Source organism: Phocoena sinus, chromosome 18 (genome assembly GCF_008692025.1).
Source record: "Phocoena sinus isolate mPhoSin1 chromosome 18, mPhoSin1.pri, whole genome shotgun sequence".
Taxonomy (NCBI): domain Eukaryota; kingdom Metazoa; phylum Chordata; class Mammalia; order Artiodactyla; family Phocoenidae; genus Phocoena; species Phocoena sinus.
The window spans coordinates 65,624,402-65,642,514 of record NC_045780.1 but is presented as its reverse complement, the minus strand read 5'-3'; the positions used below and the strand labels follow the sequence as shown (position 1 = coordinate 65,642,514).

Here is an 18,113-nt window from a genome sequence, read left to right as displayed (position 1 = left end):
TAATTGATATTTATAGGATATTCCATCCAAAAACAACAGAATACACTTTCTTCTCAAGTGCTCATGGTACATTCTCCAGGATAGATCATATCTTGGGTCACAAATCAAACCTTGGTAAATTTAAGAAAATTGATATCGTATCAAGTATCTTTTCCGACCACAACGCTATAAGACTAGATATCAATTACAGGAAAAAATCTGTAAAAAATACAAATATATGGAGGCTAAACAATACACTACTAAATAACCAACAGATCACTAAAGAAATCAAAGGGGAAATCAAAAAGTACCTAGAAACAAATGATAATGAAAGCACGATGACCCAAAACCCATAGGATGCAGCAAAAGCAGTTCTAAGAGTAAAGTTTATAGCAATACAATCCTACCTCAAGAAAACAAGAAACATCTCAAATAAACAACCTAACCTTACACCTAAAGCACTCAGAGAAAGAAGAATAAAAAAACGCCAAAGTTAGGCGAAGGAACAAAATCATAAAGATCAGATCAGAAATAAATGAAAAAGAAATGAAGAAAACAATAGCAAAGATCAATAAAACTAAAAGCTGATTCTTTGAGCAGATAAACAAAATTGATAAACCATTAGCCAGACTCACCAAGAAAAAAAGGGAGAAGACTCAAATCACTAAAATTAGAAATAAAAAAGGAGAAGTAACAACTGACACCGCAGAAATACAAAGGATCATGAGAGTTTAATACAAGCAACTATATGCCAATAAAATGTACAACCTGGAAGGAATGGACAAATTCTTAGAAAAGCACAACCTTCCAAGACGGAACCAGGAAAAACAGAAAATATAAACAGACAAATCACAAGCACTGAAATTAAAACTGATTAAAAATCGTCCAACAAACAAAAGCCCAGGACAAGATGGCTTCACAGGCGAATTCTATCAAACATTTAGAGAAGAGCTAACACCTGTCCTTCTCAAACTCCTCCAAAATATAGCAGAGGGAGGAACACTCCCAAACTCATTCTACGAGGCCACCATCACCCTGATATCAAAACCAGACAAAGATGTCACAAAGAAAGAAAACTACAGGCCAATATCACTGATGAACATAGATGCAGAAATCCTCAACAAAATACTAGCAAACGGAATTCAGCAGCACACAAAAAGGCTCACACACCATGATCAAGTGGGGTTTATCCCAGGAGTGAAAGGATTCTTCAATATATGCAAATCAATCAATGTGTACACATTAACAAATTGAAGTAGAAAAACCGTATCATCATCTCAATAGATGCAGAAAAAGCTCTTGGCAAAATTCAACACCCATTTATGATAAAAACCCTCCAGAAAGTAGGCATAGAGGGAATTTACCTCAACATAATAAAGGCCATATATGACAAGCCCACAGCCAACATTGTTCTCAATGGTGAAAAACTGAAACCATTTCCTGTAAGATCAGGAACCAGACAAGGTTGTCCAGTCTCACCACTATTATTCAACATAGTTTTGGAAGTTTTAGCCACAGCAATCTGAGAAGAAAAAGAAATAAAAGGAATCCTAATCAGAACAGAAGATGTAAAGCTGTCACTGTTTGCAGATGACATGATACTATACATAGAGAATCCTAAAGATGCTACCAGAAAACTACTAGAGCCAATCAATGAATTTGGTAAAGTCGCAGGATACAAAATTAATGCCCAGAAATCTCTTGCATTCCTATACACTAATGATAAAAAATCTGAAAGAGAAATTAAGGAAACACTCCCATTTACCACTGCAACGAAAAGAATAAAATACCTAGGAATACAGCTACCTAAGGAGACAAAAGACCTGTATTCAGAAAATTAAAAGACACTGATGAAAGAAATCAAAGAGGATACAAACAGATGGAGAGATATACCATGTTCTCGGACTGGAAGGATCAACATTCTGAAAATGACTATACTACCCAAAGTAATCTATAGATTCAATGCAATCCCTATCAAACTACCAATGGCATTTTTCACAGAACTAGAACAAAAAATTGCACAATTTGTATGGAAACACAAAAGACCACGAATAGCCAAAGCAATCTTGAGGAAAAAATGGAGCTGGAGGAATCAGGCTCCCGGACTGCAGACTATACTGCAAAGCTACAGTAATCAAGACAGTATGGTACTGGCACATAAACAGAAATAAGGATCAATGGAATAGGACAGAAAGCCCAGAGATAAACCCACGAACATATGGTCACCTTATCTTTAATAAAGGAGGCAAGAATATACAATGGAGAAAAGATAGCCTCTTCAATAAGTGGTGCTGGGCAAACTGGACAGCTACATGTAAAAGAATGAAATTAGAACATTCCCTCACACCATACACAAAAATAAACTCAAAATGGATTAAAGACCTAAATGTAAGGCCAGACACTATAAAACTCTTAGAGGAAAACATAGGCAGAACACTCTATGACATAAATCACAGCAAGATCCTTTTTGACCCACCTCCTAGAAAAATGGAAAAAAACCAAAAATAGACAAATGGAACCTAATGAAACTTAAAAGGTTTTGCACAGCAAAGGAAACCATAAATGGGATGCAAGGCAGCCCTCAGAATGGCAGGAAATATTTGCAAATCAAGCAACTGACAGAGGATTAATCTCCAAAATTTATAAGCAGCTCGTGCAGCTCCATATCAAAAAAAACAAACAACCCAATCCAAAAATGGGCACAAGACCTAAATAGACATTTCTCCAAAGAAGATATACAGATATCCAACAAACACATGAAATGATGCTCAACATCACTAATAATTAGAGAAATGAAAATCAAAACTACAGTGAGGTATCACCTCACACCAGTCAGAATGCCCATCAAAAAATCGATAAACAATACATGCTGGAGAGGGTGTGGAGAAAAGGAAATCCTCTTACACTGCTGGTGGGAATGTAAATTAATACAGCCACTATGGAGAACAGTATGGAGGTTCCTTAAAAAAACTAATAATAGAACTACCATGCAACCCAGCAATCCTACCACTGGGCATATACCCTGAGTAAACCATAATTCAAAGAGTCATGTACCACAATGTTCATTACAGCACTGTTTACAATAGCCAGGACTTGGAAGCAACCTAAGTGTCCATCGACAGATGAATGGATAAAGAAGATGTGGCACATATATACAATGGAATATTACTCAGCCATAGAAAGATACGAAATTGAGTTATTTGTAGTGAGGTGGATGGACCTAGTGTCTGTCATACAGAGTGAAGTAAGTCAGAAAGAGAAAAAAAAATACCATATGCTAACACATATATATGGAAATCTAAAAAAAAACCAAAATGGTTCTGAAGAACCTAGGGGCATGACAGGAATAAAGACACAGAGAATGGACTTGAGGACACGGGGAGGGAGAAGGGTAAGCTGGGATGAAGTGAGAGAGTGGTGTGGACATATATACACTACCAAATGTAAAATAGATAGCTAGTGGGAAGCAGCTGCATAGCACATTGAGATCAGCTCGGTGCTTTGTGACCACCTCGAGGGGTGGGATAGGGAGGGTGGGAGGGAGACGCAAGAGGAAGGAGATATGGGGATATATGTATATGTATAGCTGATTCACTTTGTTATAAAGCAGAAACTAACACACCATTATAAAGCAATTATACTCCAATAAAGATGTTAAAATAAATAAATAAAAGAAAATGCTTTACTTGATTTGAAACAAAAACTTTTCATTAAGGGCTCTAAGACTCACTTCTTTTCAAAATCACCTCATTTAAATGTTTATAGCATAATGTCACATGAAAAAGATCACAAAACAAAATATATGAAAGAAAAATATATATATATGTGAAAGGATTCTATACAATTACTGTATTTCCCTTAGTTATCTTCCAAAAATAGGGCACTGCCTTTATTCAAGGTCTTTACAACATCTAGCAGGAATCTCTCTCTCTGCTACTTCAACTTGAACAAAGTTCGGTAAGCAGGTATCCTAACATTTACTAAACAGCTTAGGGGTCACAGAGGATCATTTTATATTTACGCATATATGTCACATGTATGTCTGCTGTAGGTAGAATATATATACTGCATACATGCATAGAATATGTATGCATAAAATACACACTCATACATATGCATAAAGTCTGAAAGGTGTAAATCCAAAACAAGCAGTGATTACCTCTGGATGATATGAGATCTATAATTTAAATTTTCTACCTTGTTATATATCTTTTCTAACTTGTCTCCAACAAAGAAAGTTAAAATTTTTATTTTTATATTCCACTGTACTGGTGTCAACAGCAGAACTCTTTCCTTATATGGTATAGTTTTCATGTTCCACCAAGAAAGAATAATTTTCAGGTTCTCTGCCATTTTTCTAAAATTGCCAACATTTTCAGGTACTCTGGTAAACTTGTTCTAAACAAAAGGATGTTAAACAGGTGCTAATTGCACATATAACAACTTTTAGGTATCGCAAATCAAATTCCTTAAAGATTTACCTTCATCGTACATCTCTTCTATTAAATAGGCCTCTGCTCGGTCTTTCAGAGCGTTCACATTGTCAGGTTCCATCTGTAAAACTTCCGAACACACTCGAATAGCTTCAACAGGCTTCTCATCCTAAAAGTAAGTGTGAGAAAAGAATTTATAGTTGTTTTCCACAATGTCAAGTTTTTACAATTCTGGGAGTGAGTCAACAGTTACCTTCGAAAAGCAGTGGCAAATCCTTTCTTTTGAACGAATTGTATACTCAGAAACACTTGGCTCTGTTTTCATGACAGATTCATATTTGCTGGTCGCATCTGTGTATCTGTTAAATGAGCAAATCATGATAAGTAAAAAATGAAATTCTATTTCCAGAGCTAAAGAAACGACCCTCTACTCTTCACTATATGTTACTTAATCAATTGACCTGAATGAGCACATCCCTTCAAAGACTGCTTCTACCTTATTAATCTACAGTAGCAAGGAAGGTTGTCTCTGCAATTAAGAGTTGGGAGATAACACACATGACCACAGAATATGTATCTGGATAAATCAAAGCATACCTGTGAGTACCCATCAAACCAAATGATGAATTCTCTACAGAAAAGTGCTCATGATTTTGAAACTGAGGAAAACACGTTGTTAAAGTCCGACTATACAAGGCTTATACTTTCAGCAAAACAGAGATCAGGTTTTCTTTCTTAGTTACTACACACTTTGATGAAATAACAGCGCCCATTACATGTTATTTTATATAACAAATATCAATATTCAAATCTAAGTACATTGTAATTCCTTGCAGAAGAAACCTGCTTTTTATTTTTTTTGGAGATTTCAACAGTTTTCTATTCACTTAGTTGTGTGTGTATATGTGTGTGTGTGTGAGTATATGTATTTTATATAGTTTTATCACATGTGTAGATTCGTGTAACCATCACCACAATGAAGATACAGCTCTACTCCACCTCTGTAAGGTTCCTTCATGCCATCCCTTTATAGTTACACATCATCCTGCTCCCTAACCCTCAGCAATTTCTCATGTTTACCATCTCTATAATTTTATTTCATGAATACTATATAAATGTAATCATACAGTAGGTAACCTTTTTAAAAAATTTTTATTTATTTTTGGCTGCATTGGGTCTTCGTTGCCGCACGCGGACTTTTCTCTAGCTGTGGCGAGCGGGGGCTATTCTTCATTGCGGTGCGTGGGCTTCTCATTGCAGTGGCTTCTCTTGTTGAGGAGCATGGGCTCTAGGCGCATGGGCTTCAGTAGTTGTGGCACACGAGCTCAGTAGTTGTGGCGCACAGGCTTAGTCACTCCGCGGAGAAGAAACCTGCTTAAATTCCCAACATTACTAGCTTTCTAAGAACAATAAAAGCTATTTCAGCACTTTTTTAAACCAGTGGAAAGTACTAGTCATGTTATGCATTGTTACTTTCCTCATTAATGGCAAACTGTTGGGTTGGCCAAAAGGTTCCTTCAGTTTTTTCCATAAGATGGCTCTCGCAGCACTTAGTTGTCTTTAGCTTCATTTGAAACAATTATGTTAGACTGTATGTGACAGCTGTCATATCAGTGTGCATTTAAAAAAACATCAAAATTGGTGGGCTTCCCTGGTGGCGCAGTGGTTGACAGTCCGCCTGCCGATGCAGGGGATACGGGTTCGTGCCCTGATCCAGGAAGATCCCACATGCCGCGGAGCAGCTGGGCCCCGTGAGCCATGGCCAATGAGCCTGCACGTCTGGAGCCTGTGCTCCGCAACGTGAGAGGCCACAACAGTGAGAGGCCCACGTACTGCAAAAAAAACAAAAAAACAAAAAAAAAACAAAAAAAAAAACTGGTGAATTTTTGTGTAGCCATTTTAATGTTGAAGATGGAAGAAAAAAAGCAACATTTTCAGCATATTATGCTTTATTATTTCAAGAAAGGTAAAAATGCAACTGAAATGCACAAAAAGTTTTGTGCAGTGTATGGAGAAGGTGCTATGGCCGACTGAACATATCAAAAGTGGTTTGCGAAGTTTCATGCTGGAGATTTCTCACTGGATGATGCTCCACGGTCGGGTAGACCAGTTGAAGTTGACAGCGATCAGATAGAAACAAAAACTGAGAACAGTCAACATTATACCATGAGGGAGATAGCCAACATACTCAAAATATCCAAATCAAATGTTGAAAATCGTGTGCGCCAGCTTGGTTATGTGAATCACTTTGATGTTTCGGTTCCACGTAAGTTAAGCGAAGAAAACCTTCTTAACCATATTTCCACATGCAATTCTCAACTGAAACGTAATGAAAACGTTCCATTTTTAAAACAAGTTGTGACGGGCGATGAAAAGTGGATACTGTACAGTAATGTGGAATGGAAGAGATAGTGGGGCAAGCAAAATGCACCACCACCAACTACACCAAAGGCCGGTCTTCATCCAAAGAAGATGATGTTGTGTATACGGTGGAATTGGAAGGGAGTCCTCTATTACGAGTCCTTCTGGAAAACCAAACGATTAATTCCAACAGGTACTGCTCCCAATTAGACCAACTGAAAGCAGCACTCCACGAAAAGCATCCAGAATTAATCAACAGAAAACACATAATCTTCCATCAGGATAACACAAGACCGCATATGTTTCTTTGATGACCAAGCAAAAACTGTTATAGCTTGGCTGGGAAGTTCTGATTCATCCACCATATTCACCAGACATTGCACCTTCAGATTTTCATTTATTCCGGTCTTTACAAAATTCTGTTAACAGAAAAAATTTCAATTCCCTGGAAGACTATAAAAGGCACCTGGTACAGTTCTTTGCTCAAAAAGATAAAAAGGTTTTGGTAGATGGAATTATGACGTTGCCTGAAAAATGGCAGAAGGTAGTGGAAAAAAAGGGTGAATACGTTGTTCAATAATGTTCTTGGTGAAAATGAAAAATGTGTCTTTTATTTTTAGTTAAAAAACCGAAGGCACTTTTTGGCCCACCCAACGCAAGCTACATTTACATGCCATTGTGGCACATTATTCCCAAAGTGCTGCAATCTTCAAATTTAAATGCCACTGTATTAAAATATAGGTTTAAATACAAAACTTAAGGCAAAAGCTAGACATCAATGTCAAAATCCTAGTTGGGATACTGTTCTATAGATTTCCAAGATGGTACAATTGTAGGAAATTATACCGAGTATGCAAGACCTCGCTCTATTTCTTAAAACTATGTGTGAAACTACAATTAGAAATTAAAAGTTCAATTAGAAAATAATGCACTTCACTTAAAAAAAAAAAAAAAAAAGGTAGCTTCTGGAAAGGTGGAGTAGATGTACCTTCCCCAATTCCTCTAGCTAGATACCTGTGTAAACATCCTGGACATTATATGTCCTTTTTTTTAATATGAAAAGACTCAGAAAGGGGGAGACAAGAAAATTATGGTCCCACCCCCACCAATATCAGCAGGTCAACTGGAGAGCCTAGACTTCTTCCCTGGTGAGCCTGTAATGAGGTGTGTCCACAACCAAGCAAGGTGGTGTCAGAGAATGCCACGTTGGGAGCCATAACTTTCATCCATGGCCAGAACTGAGTCCCCAAAACTCTTACCCACACCAAGCAGTAGTGACAATCCCACACCTCGAATAGCAATGAAGGCCAAGTGGGAAACCTCTACCTCAATCTGGCAGTTAACGAGGTTGTGCCTACCCCCCAGGCCCTCATGCTCACTTTGCTGGAACAATGTCAGGAAAAGCCACCCAAAACAGAAGATTTAAATAAAATACAGTATCTTATAAAATGAACATATCCAGGTTTCAATTAAAAACTAATCATCAGGGCTTCCCTGGTGGCGCAGTGGTTGGGGGTTCGCCTGCCGATGCAGGGGACACGGGTTCGTGCTCTGGTCCAGGAAGATCCCACATGCCACGGAGCGGCTGGGCCCGTGAGCCATGGCCGCTGAGCCTGCGCGTCTGGAGCCTGTGCTCCGCAACAGGAGAGGCCACAGCAGTGAGAGGCCTGTGTACCGCAAAAAAACAAACAAACTAATCATCATACCAAGAAATAGGAAGATCTCAAACCAACACCAAGAGGACAGAGATGTTAAAGCAGCCATGAAAAAAGCAGCAATTAACCAACATGCTTAAAGCAAATGAAAAAATAGAATGCCTCAGCAAAGAAATGGAAAGTCTCAGCAAAGAAATAAAAGATATGAACATTCCAAATAGAATTTTTAGAACTGAAAAGTATAAAAACTGAAATAAATTGCTCACCACATGTGCTCAAGAGCAGAATGTAGGGGACAGAGAAAAGAATCAGTGAATTGGAACAATAGAAATTACCAAATCTGAACAACAGAGAAAACAAACTGAAAAAGAAAAATAAACAGAGCCTCAGGGACTGTAGGGCTAAAACAAAAACTCTAACATTTATGTTAATTAGAGTCTAAGAAGGAAAACAGAGGGCAGGGCTGAAAAAGTATTCCCAGAAATAATGGCTGGAAACTTCCCAAAATTTGACAAGAGACATAAACCTACATATTCTAGAAGCTAAGGATACGCCAAACAGGATAAACACAAAGAAATCCATGCTGAGATATATCATAATTAAACTTCTGAAAACTAAAGACAAGGAAATAATCTGAAAAGCAGTCAGAGGAAAATAACTCCTTATCTTTAGGGAAAAAACAATTAGAATGACAATGGATTTCTCATCAGGAACCATGGAAGCCAGAAAGAAATGGCACAATATTTTTCAGCTGCTGTAACAAAAGAACTGTTAACCCAGAATCCTGCACTGAGAGGAAATGTCTGCATACTCTGTATACATCGCTATCGCTCTAGATGTATATTACCTTTTAATAATCAATTTATGTGCCTGTCTCCCACACTACACTACCAGCGTCTTAAGACCAAACACTACTATTCATATTCATTTCTGCACCCCCCAGTACATAGTCAGTTCCTGATACAGGAAAAATTCAGTAAATAGTTGGTGAAATATAAAATAAATCTGCTGGTAAGAATATTATGCAGGGACTTCCCTGGTGGCAGAGTGGTAAGAATCCGTCTGCCAGTGCAGGGGACACGGGTTTGAGCCCTGGTTCTGGAAGATCCCACATGCCGCGGAGCAACTAAGCCCGCGTGCCACAACTACTGAGGCTGCGCACCTAGAGCCTGTGCTCTGCAACAAAAGAAGCCACTGCAATGAGAAGCCCGCGCACCACAACAACCTCGCTGGCTGCAACTAGAGAAAGCCCACACGCATCAACGAAGACCCAACACAGCTGAAAATAAACAAATAAACAAATTGTAAATAAACAAATTTAAAAAAGAATACTATGTAGTTACCATTATTTATATTCTGCCTTATTCAAAAAGTGTACAATTGTAGTTTTGCTAAGGCTCAATGCCATCTAAGATACTGCACCCTCAACGGCAAGAAGTAAGAGCAAGCAGCTCAGTTGTTCTTTTGTGGCCACAGCCAGACATATGAGGGAAGGTAAGATCCTCTACACAAGCATAGTCTTACCTGCCTTCTTTGATGAGCTCTTCAGCTGACTTAATCAGCTTATTAAGTTTCTTGACTTGTTTATAGTGTGCAAAACACCTTTTATGATCCTGGTCGAGTTTAAGACATTCACGAACTTCACTGTTCATGGATTAAAAGAAGGAAAATACTCCAAGTAAAAATAATCAATAAATGGTTTTTCATACTAAATATAGAAATCACAATAAAAGGTATTTTTTGCCTGTAACAATTAAAATATACTGACAATAATTTATCATACACTGTTATCTACGACATTGTATTATGCACACACATTTATTAATTCTAGTTCAAATGACTTAAGTAGAGATATATAACAAACACTATTTTGCTTCTGCAAATGTAATACCCTCCTATTTATTATTTCATGAAGTATGAAAAGAACTAATGTGGAAGCAGAATAACTTAAGAGATAACACAAAATTATAGATATATAAAAAAGCCTTAACCATAATTTTATTAAAGTTACAAAGAAAATGGGAGTATTCTCTTACTGCAAACAATAAAAAGATGAGGAGATGTGTATGTTACTAGAACTGACCTGAGAGACAGTTCATGGTCTCCTAGCTCATAGTACAGTGTGCTGATTTTATAAAATGCCTCAGTATTATCATTCTTCAATTTTGATGCAGCTTTTAAGTCATTTATCGCTTTCCTAGGTTCCCCTTCTTTTATAAAACATTCAGCTCGAAGTTCCCGTAATTCTGCATCCCAAACACAAACCTTGAGAAACAAAAGAACTAGACTTAAACAGTAAATTATGCACATTCATACTTGCACCTGATATATTTTATCTACATATTTATCAACATAAAACATCCTCAATTAACATGATGACTCCTATATTGTAAGTAATATTAAAAAGTCTAATACAATTTAGATGTGACAAAAATAATGAGATGTGACAAAATAATTTCTCCAAAGATGTCTTAAATAAATTCCAATGGGGTAAGGGATATATGTACTAACAAGGCCCTTTTTCTACCCTTCAGTTATATAATTCTAAAACACTGAAAATACGAAAACATGGTATTTACTATTAGAAGGTGGTTCCCAGTGAAGTATATTTGATTTTTTTATACACATTTATTTATTTTATTTAATTTTTTATTTTTGGCCATGTTGGGTCTTCGTTGCTGTACATGGGCTTTTCTCCAGTTGCAGCGAGTGGGACCACTCTTTGCTGCGTTGTGCGGGCTTCTCATTGCGGTGGCCTCTCCTCTCCTATTGCGAAGCAAGGGCTCTAAGCACGTGGGCTTCAGTAGTTGTGATACGCGGGCTCTAGAGCGCAGGCTCAGCAGTTGCACACGGGCTCAGCTGCTCTGCAGCATGTGGGATCTTCCCAGACCAGGGCTCGAACCCGTGTCCCCTGCATTGGCAGATGGATTCTTAACCACTGTGCCACCAGGGAAGCCCTACTGTATTTGATTTTGAAGAGAATATTTTCTAACTGGATTTTTGTAGTTAACAATTCTAATTTCTAGTCTCAAAAAATAAAATCTAGGCTCTAAATTCACAAAATATTTTTATTCTACCAGTAACTATATTAAATGATCTTTTACAAAATGTTACCTCTTTGAAATTAAATCCGCATATCACAAAAATAAAGAGAAAAACAATGTGAGAAGGCTGAAGCTTCACTGTTTCTATTTTATCAAAAAGTTGACAATGTTTAGTACACCATTAGTATTCTTCAAAATGTAAACCCAAATGCTCACCAATAAGACCTGTGTAAGTGTCTTTATGTATTTCTTAGAGCTGTATTAAAGTCATGTCAACTTTTCACAGAGTAAGATATCAGAATCAACATTGTATATAAACTAAATACAACAAGCTAGGTCAAGATGGATAGTCTCATTACTGGAAGGTGAAAATCATAAATTTATATTTCCTTGATAAAGCATTAACAAAATAATTTAGTAAACCACGAATTCCACTAGACATCACACAATTTCCTCTATGAAACTATCAAAAAGTGGCCATTCTACATACATCGAGTTTATTGCCAAGATTAGACTACACAAAGTGCTATGAAAATGATAAATAAATATGAATTATGACTGCTTCCATTTGAATATTATTTTAGACTTCCTTCTGAAACCATTACATCCTTTGTCATTAAGTCCTTGCTGAGGCAGACTTAGATTTCCCTATCTAGAACCTTCTGGATCCTATCAACTCTTCATCTGCCTTCTTCCCTAGAAACTTCTCACTCTAAACACTCATCTTTCCTCCCAAACATCATTTTTCCTTTTTCTTCAACCAACTCTTTCATCTTTTACCCCATTAACTAACCCCTAGAGTTTTCTTAACCTGCCCCCCCAAATGCAAAATCAAACAGAAAACAGCAAAGCAGGCAATGTACAAAAATATGCAACTCCCACTCCATAGCACCTTCAGTATATTTACTGAAAATTTCAGTCCAAAATTTTGCTCTGTATAAACACCATCTTTCAATTAGGAGCTGAAAACCCCAGGGTCAATCTGATTTTATGCTATCTAGGTTTTTTGTGGTATATAACATGTCAAAGTATATACACATACCTTATAGTAAAAAGCAGTAAGTGTTAGGCATGTCAGCTGCAAGAGCAAAAAAAAACTTACCTCTAAAACCTTATCAAGGAAGGTTATAGCAGCAATATAATCTGAGCTTTCAAAAGCATCAAGTGCTTGTGAACGCAAATGCTGCATTTCATCAGATTTGGTAAGTTGGGACTGGGCTTCTTTTTCTTCATTTTCACTTGGATTTGATTTGAGCTATAACAATAATAAGAAATTAAACAGGGTTTTCAATCTCTTGAGTGTAACAACCATAATATACAATGAAAGTATATTACAATATACAAGTAAAGTACAATACAATAATATACAATGATCTGACCCTTCCAAACACTCAAGTTCATCGGGGGAAAGGGGTAAGGAGACACTGGCACAACTGGCTTCTCCAATGACTCGTCCCCTGGTGCTGATCACTGTGGGAAGCAGCAGCAAAGGCATCCTTATTCCCACCAATATGGTGCACGAGAGCAAGCAGTGGAGCTAGAGTCAAAACAGTTGGGTCGCCAAAACTTCCCAGGAAGCAAATATATTTAGGAATGTGAAAAGGTAGAGAAGAATGAAGGAAAGCACCTTTCTCACTTTCTTACATATAGCTCTGCAGAAAAACCTGAGTTTTATGTGTTTTGCCTTCTAATTATATTTCTTAAGTATTTATTTTTAAGTATAAAATAATTTTATCACAATAATGAAGAGCATAGGGAAACTGAAGGAGAGGGCAGTTTTTTAGAGGTTATAAGATAAAAAAGATTTGATACCAGAGGGTTTGAGGTATAATAAGAAAGGAAGACTTTACAGGGAAAAATAAGAGAGTAATATCTTATTTAAAAGGCTTATGACATGATTTTAGGAGGTTCACACATTGACTCTTTTATTAAACATCTTTATCAAGGTATACTTTATATACCATAAAATTCACTCATTTTGACTGTGCAATTTCATGATTTTTAATAAACTTACAAAGTATGCAACCATTATCACAGTTTTAGACCATTTCTGCCACCTCAATAAAATCCCTTGCGTCTGCTTACACTTCATTCCTGCCCCCAGGTTGGCCTCATATGCACAGTCAACTCTTAACAATTTCTTCCTCCAGATGGAAAAATCTTAAGCCTAACGGCACAGAAAAATTAGGTGCCTACATTAAAAAGCTACTGATTATGGGCTTCCCTGGTGGCACAGTGGTTGAGACTCCGCCTGCCAATGCAGGGGACACGGGTTCGTGCCCCGGTCCGGGAAGATCTCACATGCCGCGGAGCGGCTAGGCCCGTGAGCCATGGCCGATGGGCCTGCGCGTCCAGAGCCTGTGCTCTGCAACGGGAGAGGCCACAACAGTGAGAGGTCTGCGTACCGCAAAAAAAAATAAATAAATAAAATAAATAAATAAATAAAAAGCTACTGATTTTTTGGAAAGATTTTTCTTTAAGATTAGTTTCTATGTGATAATTCCTGAAATCTAATATTCCTACTAAGATGGGAATTGTAGTTAATGGGCTCCCGTTTTGGGTGAAGTACAGACACCAGTAGGTTATTTCTAGAAATACCTCCCCTTCGGTTGACCAATCACACTGCTTCCCCTTCAGTGGACTCATGTTTTAAAAACACCCCCAGTAGCTACCTGGTAGAAGAGAATACTCCGAATGAGAAAACTTAGGAATATTAGTTCTTGGTGAAGGAACTGCATTTCTCCATTTTGTTTTTTGGATATTTTAGGTATTCTTTTCTGTTTGTTTAATCTTTGGCTTTTGAAGGAATGGCTAGGACTCCAAGCATTCATAGGTAACTGGGAAATGGCAACCTTAGCTCACTATGGAGGAGGATTTTCCCTGCATGACTGAATTTACAAGTTGAAGGAAGCTACTTTGGGCTATGGAATACCTGTCTTTGTTTTAGCATCCTCGGGGTAGTCTTGAGTATTTTTAATAAACCACGCTGGAAGGAGTATAAGTGTATATGTGCTGTCACTTTGCTCTGGGTAAAAGTAGATGTTTAGTGATGACTTGTTTCCACAATGATGATGATGATGATGATGATGATGATGTGTCAGGTATCCAGCATTATAATTCAACATCTGTATACACTACAAAGTGATCACTCCCACAAGTCTAGTTACCATTCATCATTATACAGCTGACCCCCTCCACCCATTATACCCAACTCCCAACCCCCATCCCCTCCAGTAACCACTAATCTATTCTCTGCAACTATGAATAAATTTCATTTTGTTTGTTCATTTGTCTTTTTAGATTCCACATGAGTGAAATCATACAGTATTTGTCTTTCTCCATCTGATTTATTTTACTTAGCCTAATACACTCAAGATCCATCCATATTGTCACAAATGGAAGGATTTCTTTTTTTATAGCTGAATAGTATTCCACTGCATATACATACTACATCTTATTTATTTTTTATTTTTTTGCAGTACACAGGCCTCTCACTGTTGTGGCCCCTCCCGTTGTGGAGCACAGGCTCCGGACACGCAGGCTCAGTGGCCATGGCTCATGGGCCTAGCCGCTCCATGGCATGTGGGATCTTCCCAGACCGGGGCACAAACCCGTGTCCCCTGCATCGGCAGGCGAACTCTCAACCACTGCGCCACCAGGGAAGCCCCTACATCTTCTTAATTTGTTCATCCATCAATGGACACTTAGGTTGTTTCCATATCTTGGCTATTGTAAATAATGCTGCAGTGGACATAGAGGGGGGCATATATATTGGTAAGTTGTTTCCTATATGTACACTACTGCCCCCTTTTGGACAGAATGTATTAGAGACTGCCTCTTCTGGATGGAATTTGCATCTTTTCTCTCCCAAACTTTTACAGTCTATTCTCTTCAACACAATCTTTCTTGTAGGAAGGTGAGGGAGGGGAAGGCCCTAAACCTCGAGGGTGAGAATGGAGGGCTCAGCCTCACTCCATGGTCAAATAATGGGAATGGGAAAGAAGGAGTGAGCTCTGGTCATCTGGGCTTCTTTGGGGTTGGGAGGGAAAAGGAGAAGAGGGGGAGATTCTTCCAGGGAGGTAAGAAAGGAGTCTGAGGAACAAACTAAGGGCATATAACTCAGGAGAGTTTCAAAGAGGGTTAAGTGAGATGAAGCTTTTCACTCTTATCCCAAGGTTGCTGACTCCTCCCAACTGCCCTCTCATGTTCTGGGATACTTACCCGTGGAGAGTGAACCCTACTGATATTTCCCTCCCTCCTTTTGTCATGTTTCTTGATATCCCTTCTTTTCTTTGGTGCTTTACAGTTCTGACTCTTTCAGCCAAACCTCTATCTGTAACAGTACTTTATTTATTAACCACAGTCACTATCTTTTGGAGAAAAAATCATAATAATGAACATAGATGCAAAAATTGTCCACAAAATGCTAGCAAACTGATTCCAGCAACACACTGAAAGGCTCATACACCATGATCAAGTGGGGTTTATTCCAGGGATGCAAGGAGTTTTCAACATCTGCAAATCAACACAGTATACCACATTGACAAGAATAAAAACTATATGATCATCTCAATAGATACAGAAAAGACTTTTGATAAAATTCAACATCCACTTGTGATTAAAAAAACTCTTCAGAAAGTGGGCATAGAGGGAACATACCTCAACATATAAAGGTCACACATGACAAACCCAGTCAACATCACACACAATGGTGAAAAGCTGAAAGCGTTTCCTCTCAGATCAGGAACAAGACAAGGATGTCCACTCTCACCACTTTTATTCAAGTCCTAGCCACAGCAATCAGAGAAGAAAAACAAATAGAAGGAATCCAAAATGGAAAAGAAGAAGTAAAACTGTCACTGTTTGCAGACAACATGAGGCTATACATAGAAAATCCTACAGATGCTACCAGAAAACTACTAGAGCTCATCAATGAATTTGGTAAAGTTACTGGATACAAGTTAATATAAATAAATCTGTTGAATTTCTATATACTAGCAATGAAATATCAGAAACAGAAATTAAGGAAACAATCCCATTAACTATCGCATCAGAAAGAATAAAATATCTAGGAATAACCCTACCTAAAGAGGCAACAGACCTGTACTCTGAGAACTCTAAGATGTTAATGAAAGAAACTGAAGACGACATAGATGGAAATATACACCATGTTCTTGGATTGGAAGAATTAACATGGTTAAAACAACCATAGAACCCAAGGCAATCTACAGATTCAGTGCAACCCCTATCAAATTACCAATGGCATTTTTCACAGAACTAGAACAAAAATTTTTTAAATTTGTATAGAAACACAAAAAACCTCGAATAACCAAAACAATCTTGAGAGAGAACGGAGCTGGAGGAATCACATGCCCTAACTTCAGACTATATTAAAAAACTACAGTAATTAAAACAGTGTGGTACTGGCACAAAAAACCGAAATGTAGATCAATGGAACAAGATAGAAAGCCCAGAAATAAACCCATGCATGCACTTATGGTCAATTCATCTACAACAAGGGGGCAAGAATATACAATGGAGAAAAGACAGCCTCTTCAATAAGTGGTGCTGGGAAAACTGGACAGCTACATGTAAAAGACTGAAATTAGAACATTCCCTAACACTAAATACAAAAATAAACTCAAAATGGATTAAAGACCTAAATGTGAGACCGGGTACTATAAAACTCCTGGAGGAAAATGGAGGCAAAACACTCCTTGACATAAATTCCAGCAATACTTCTTGGATCCATCTCCCAGAGTAATGGTAATAAAAACAAAAATAAACAAAAGGAACTCAATTAGGGGCTTCCCTGGTGGCGCAGCGGTTGAGGGTCTGCCTGCCGATGCAGGGGACATGGGTTCGTGCCCTGGTCTGGGAAGATTCCACATGCCGTGGAGCGGCTGGGCCCATAAGCCACGGCCGCTGAGCCTGCACGTCTGGAGCCTGTGCTCGGCAATGGGAGAGGCCACAACACTGAGAGGCCCACGTACCAAAAATAAATAAATAAATAGGAAAAAAAAGGAACTCAATTAAACTTAAAAGCTTTTGCACAGCAAAGGAAACCACAAACAAAATGAAAAGACAACCAGCGGCCTGGAGGAAAATTTTTGCAAATGATGCTACAGACAAGGTATTAATTTCTAAAATACACAAACAGTTCATATAGCTTAATATCAAAAAAACCAAACCCAATGAAAAATGGGCTGAAGACCTAGACAGACATTTCTCCAAAGAAGACATACAGATGCTCAACAGGCACATGAAAGGATGCTCAACATCACTAATTATTAAAGAAATGCAAACCAAAACTACAATAAGGTATCACTTCACACCAGTCAGAATGGTCAACATTAAGAAGCCTACAAATAATAAATGCTGGAGAGGGTGTGGAGAAAAAGGAATCCTCCTACAAAGTTGGTGGGGATGCAAACTGGTGCAGCCCACTATGAAGAACAGTACGGAGGTTCCTTAAAAAACTAAAAACAGAGTTATCACATGATCCTGCAATCCCACTCCTGGGCATATACCCAGAGAAAACTCTACTCGAAAAGATATACATGCATCCAAATATCCATAGCAGCACTATTTATAATAGCCAAGAAATGGAAGCAACCTAAATGTCCCTCAGCAGATGAATA

The 18,113-nt window shown here is 38.0% G+C and overlaps 1 protein-coding gene across 4 annotated transcripts in view; it reads right to left on the bottom strand.

Annotated features, from left to right (window-relative positions):
- The window catches only part of DNAJC3 (DnaJ heat shock protein family (Hsp40) member C3), a 115,504-nt gene that overhangs the window by 25,079 nt on the left and 72,312 nt on the right, over window positions 1–18,113 (bottom strand). For all 4 annotated transcript variants that reach the window (XM_032611154.1, XM_032611150.1, XM_032611151.1 and 1 more), the window contains 5 exons: window positions 12,575–12,727; window positions 10,512–10,693; window positions 9,953–10,072; window positions 4,666–4,771; window positions 4,461–4,581 (listed from right to left, as the gene is read on the bottom strand). In XM_032611154.1, the coding sequence (XP_032467045.1) occupies window positions 4,461–4,581; window positions 4,666–4,771; window positions 9,953–10,072; window positions 10,512–10,693; window positions 12,575–12,727 (682 nt within the window). The remainder of the gene's footprint in view (window positions 1–4,460; window positions 4,582–4,665; window positions 4,772–9,952; window positions 10,073–10,511; window positions 10,694–12,574; window positions 12,728–18,113) is intronic.